The sequence below is a fragment of the Miscanthus floridulus genome, chromosome 10 (assembly GCF_019320115.1).
Source record: "Miscanthus floridulus cultivar M001 chromosome 10, ASM1932011v1, whole genome shotgun sequence".
NCBI lineage: Eukaryota > Viridiplantae > Streptophyta > Magnoliopsida > Poales > Poaceae > Miscanthus > Miscanthus floridulus.
This window is the reverse complement of record NC_089589.1, coordinates 137,793,008-137,797,555: the sequence shown is the minus strand read 5'-3', so window position 1 is coordinate 137,797,555 and position 4,548 is coordinate 137,793,008. Positions and strand designations below refer to the sequence as shown.

At 45.8% G+C, this 4,548-nt stretch overlaps 1 protein-coding gene across 1 annotated transcript; it reads left to right on the top strand.

The window, feature by feature from the left end:
* The first annotated feature begins 410 nt into the window (after positions 1-410).
* On the top strand, positions 411-932 carry LOC136489774 (uncharacterized). The gene has a single exon (XM_066486323.1). The coding sequence runs from the start codon at positions 411-413 to the stop codon at positions 930-932; it is 522 nt and encodes a 173-aa protein (XP_066342420.1).
* The last annotated feature ends 3,616 nt before the right edge of the window (positions 933-4,548 follow it).

The window sequence follows — 4,548 nt, the reverse complement described above, 5'->3', positions numbered from 1 at the left end:
AAGTTGTGGAGAATTTCATAAGCTTTCCAGAAATGTATCACATGCCTTCATATGACTAACAGAACTGAAGTTATGACCTTTTGAGTACACTGCAAAAAAAACAGTCTCGTGAAGGAAACAACTATGACATTAACCTATGGTGTTATTGACAGATGGCTGGACAAGGAAGAGGTCGTGGAAGAGGTGGAGCCAATATTCCACTAGCACTAACTGCTTTAGAATAGCTCTTGGCCATACAGACCTAGCTCATGCAGACGTTGGTTCAGCATATCCAGCAGCAGCCGAATCAGCCGATTGGAGCAGCACCACCACCCCCACCAAGAGACAAGCGTAGTGAGTTCATGAAGAGTCGTCCACCAACTTTCAGTCATTCTAGTGATTCCATTAAAGCTGGCGATTGGCTTTGAGCTATGGACAGGCAGCTTAACATAGCTCAGTGTAATGACCGGGAGAAGGTTCTCTATGCTTCCGGACAATTGCAAGGCTCTGCCTTGAATTGGTGGGAGTCATTCCATGCTGCACATGCTCACCCCAACTTGATCACCTGGCAAGAGTTTAGCACTGCCTTTAGGAACTACCACGTACCTGCCGGATTGATTGACCTCAAGCTGAAGGAGTTTCTCGATCTGAAGCAAGGCCCAATGAGTGTGACTGAGTATCGTGATCAGTTCACACAGCTGTCCCGCTATGCCCCTGAGGAAGTCGCCAATCCAGCTAGGAAGCAAAGACTCTTCATGGGAGGACTCAGGAATAACATCCAGATCCAATTGCTCTCCAATGTTTACCCAGATTTTCAGACCTTAGTAGACAGAGCTTTGGTCATTGAAAACAAGCTCGATGAGATGGGTGACTTGAAAAGGAAGAAGAAGGAACGCAACTTTGACCGCAACACTCGCTCCCTAGGTGACAAGAATCCCCTAGAAGTACTATGACAATTACCAAGACAACCAGAAGGGTAACCATTCTCAGTATCAGCAGCAACACCAATAGATCGAAGGAAAACCCCAGTACCCAATGCTCCCATCCAATGTAAACCCAAAGAAGGAAAATACTGACGCTCCTGCTCATGTTAATGGATGTTACAACTGTGGAGAAGTTGGTCACTTTGCCAATAGATGCCCGAAAAAGGGGAATAACGTGAGAGTGAATCACATGAGCATGGAAGAAGCCGAAGCAGCCACTGATGTGGTACTTGGTACGTTCACAGTTCTTTCCAAGCCAGCTACAGTCTTTTTGATTCGGGCGCTTCGCATTCCTTAGTTACTCGTCAATTTTTTAAGAAACATAGCATACCTGTTTGCATCCTAAGAACACCGATGTTAGTTAATTCACCTGGTGGAGAAATGCGAACTCATTGGATTTGTTGGGGTGCTAGTCTGAACATAAGGGGGTAGAATTCATGGGAGACCTCATAGTGCTCATGTCAAGAGGTATTGATGTTATTCTCGGAATGAATTGGTAGAAGTATTACAAGGCAGTGATACATTGTGAGGATAGTTCAGTGTTTTTGACTGCTCCATCTGGGGAGAAAGTTCAGTATGTAGCAAACCAGCCAGGCATGGAACTCTGCAAAGTTAATCAGATGCAGGGAGTTCAATTAGTGGAGGATCTCACACAATAGTTTTCGAATCTTGAGGACGAGATTCATTTTAAGGGGTAGGTTTGTAACACCCTAAAATTTAGTTTCAATTAAATAGGGCACAATTTTGATTTTATTCAATTTTTATGTGGCATGTAAATGTAGAGCTAAATAAATATTTTGCAAATAAAATGAATCCTAGGGTTTACGAACATGTGATGATGCATTCATGCCTCTGCATTGTTTCTGTTTGGTTTGAATTCAAACTAAATTTGAATTTGGTCTGAGTTCATTTGATTGGAATGGCTTTCAAATAGAAGAAAAAGGAATTCTTTTTCCCTCACCCCGCAGCCCACCTCTCCCCATCAGCCAGCCCAAGGAGCCCAGCTCCTCTCCCCTCACCCAGCGCCCACTTGGGCCGCACCCGAGCTGGCCCAGTGGCCAAGCCGCAGCCAACCCGAGCCACAGCTGCCGCTCGCCCTCCCCCGCAGACGCTGACAGCCTGGCCCCGCGCCGCTGAGCCGCTGACTCGTGGGGCCCGACGGTCATCCCCAACCTCGGCTCCCTTTCCTTTCTCGCTCGCGCACGCCGCCGGCCCCCTTTCCAAATCCGCACTGCCGCCTTCCCTTCTCGCGCTGTGAGCCTGATACGGGGTCGCCCTGCCTTCTACGCGCCCGGCTGCCCCCTCTATTTAAAGCCCGAGCAACCGAAACCCTAGCCCCCCGAGCTCTCACGTCTCACCGCCATCTGGTAAGACATCGCCGTCGTCGTTTTGCTCTGCCTGAGCCGCTCCAAAGCCCTAACCATGTTCACCGCCGCCGCAGGAAGTTTCTGCACCAAATTTTGGAGCCCGTAGTCCTGGTTTTACCACTGTTCGAGTTCGCCGGAGTTCACCATACGCCTGCCCTCATCGCCGACCCCTGCCAAGCCTCTGCCACCGCAATTTGATGGCCTAGGTGAGCTCGTCTCGTCCCCCACTTGCTCCCGGTGCCCTTTCCTTGTTTTCTCGTGCCCGGAGCCGCTCCCAACGAGCTCGAGCCGAGCTCGGCCATGGCGCCCATCGCCGGCGCACTGTTCCGGTGACCCGAAGCTCGCCGGCCAGCCTCATCCGTTCGATCGCGAATCGACGTCCCAGATTAGAATGGCGTCATACCCCTTCGTGTTTTAAACCAGAGCCATCCGATCACGATGTGACGGTCCAGATCGGATCTGAGCCAAGTCAACTCGGCCGCCCTGGCGTTTTTGCAAATGAGCCCCCCTATTTTAGGATAATTAACCCGCGGTCCATCCCTAGTCAAATGTATTTTAAATCGAGCCCCCGCTTTATTCGTTTTAGCCCCTGCTCTTTTGCAAAATTGAACCCGCAATCCAAGGTTTTATTATTTTCAGAAAATTTTAATATAAAAATGAGTTCGGTTTATTTATAGAATTGCCACTGAGACCTTATTTCATGCATAACTTCTCTGTTTTAAGTCCGATTTGAGTGAATTTTACGTCTACGTGATCGTAGCGATACGTAGAATAGATCTAAATGCTTTTTATGTACTGTTTCCAATGTTTAGTGTACTGATCTTATTTTATATCATTTGTTTGCATGTATGTTTGCGGTGCGACTTGTATGAGTGGTGATTTTTGATCGTGATTAGCTCGTGAGCCGTTTGAGCTTGAGCAAGGCTCTTCTTTTGCGAATCAGGATCAGAAGTACCCAAACACAGGCAAGTATAGTTTAAGGCTCCTTGTGAACCTATTCACTTTAAATAATATCATTCATATTGCATGTGTCTAGTTGCTACACCACTAAGGATGAATCCTAGTTGATTATTGATCCTTTATTCCTTGTCACCTATGGGATATGCATGAGGGTAGAATGTGCTTAGCTATGCTTATATGTCTAGTAAATGATGATTAATAATGGTTAATGCCTTTATGAAACAATTGGTTAAAACATGATTTTTATCAACATGGACTTAGGGTGCTGACACGTTGGTGTTCAGTTTCTCTCCGTAAGGACTTAATCTAAAGTGGCAACCTAAGATTACAGTACAACCACTGACGCTAATGGGCTCTGGCTTTAGCTAATTACCTAGACCTATATGCAACCTACCGTAGCTATGGGCAAGAGGGGGCTACCGATGGCTATCGCGGCGAATCCTTAGCGGTTGCATATGAGTTATAGTAACTTGCGAAAGGCTTCATAGTGACTCTCTGCCGGCATACCTCGGTAGTGTGCTGAGGGCCTTGCAAACCCGTGCATATGAGAACTACACTTCCTGGGGGTAAAGTTGTACACACTCTGCAGACTTTGATCAAACTGATATATCAGCCGTGCTTACGGTCAAGAGTGGCTTGGATCCTTTGGGTATAAATGGTTACCGCTCACTAAGTTTACTTTATTAATTGTTTATGTTGTTAATCTCTTGTTGTCATATCGGTATTAATTATTATTCATCATTATGGGAGTTAATGGCATAGTCCTTGTTAAATATCATGCATAAAATGGTGATCAATTAAAAATGCGAACCTCAGTGAAACAAGTGTCTAGCCTTTTGAGCCATGCATCCCCTTGGGTTATACTTGCTAAGTTGTAAAACTTACACTTGCTTTATTTTTCATATCATTTGGCAAAATCCCGGTTGGGTAAACAGATGGACGTGCTATCATTGAGTATCCCGGAAATGATTAGGCTTGTGCTTCACCAGTTGACCGTCTCTGTGGATTATGGAGTCATCTTTGAAGGACATTTAGTTACTATTTTTGCTGCGTTATTCGAAACTCTCTGATGTAATAAGTACTTGAGATGTTTTGTAATAAATTTTACACTGCCTGTGATGCTTAATTTGTTCTATGTATGTGAGACGATCCTTGGGTCAACATATGATTGTCATTCGGTTTTCTTTGTAAAACTGGGTGCTACACTCCGCTCATTGCAGAGGAGGATGTGACACACGATGACTCACTGCAGCAATAAT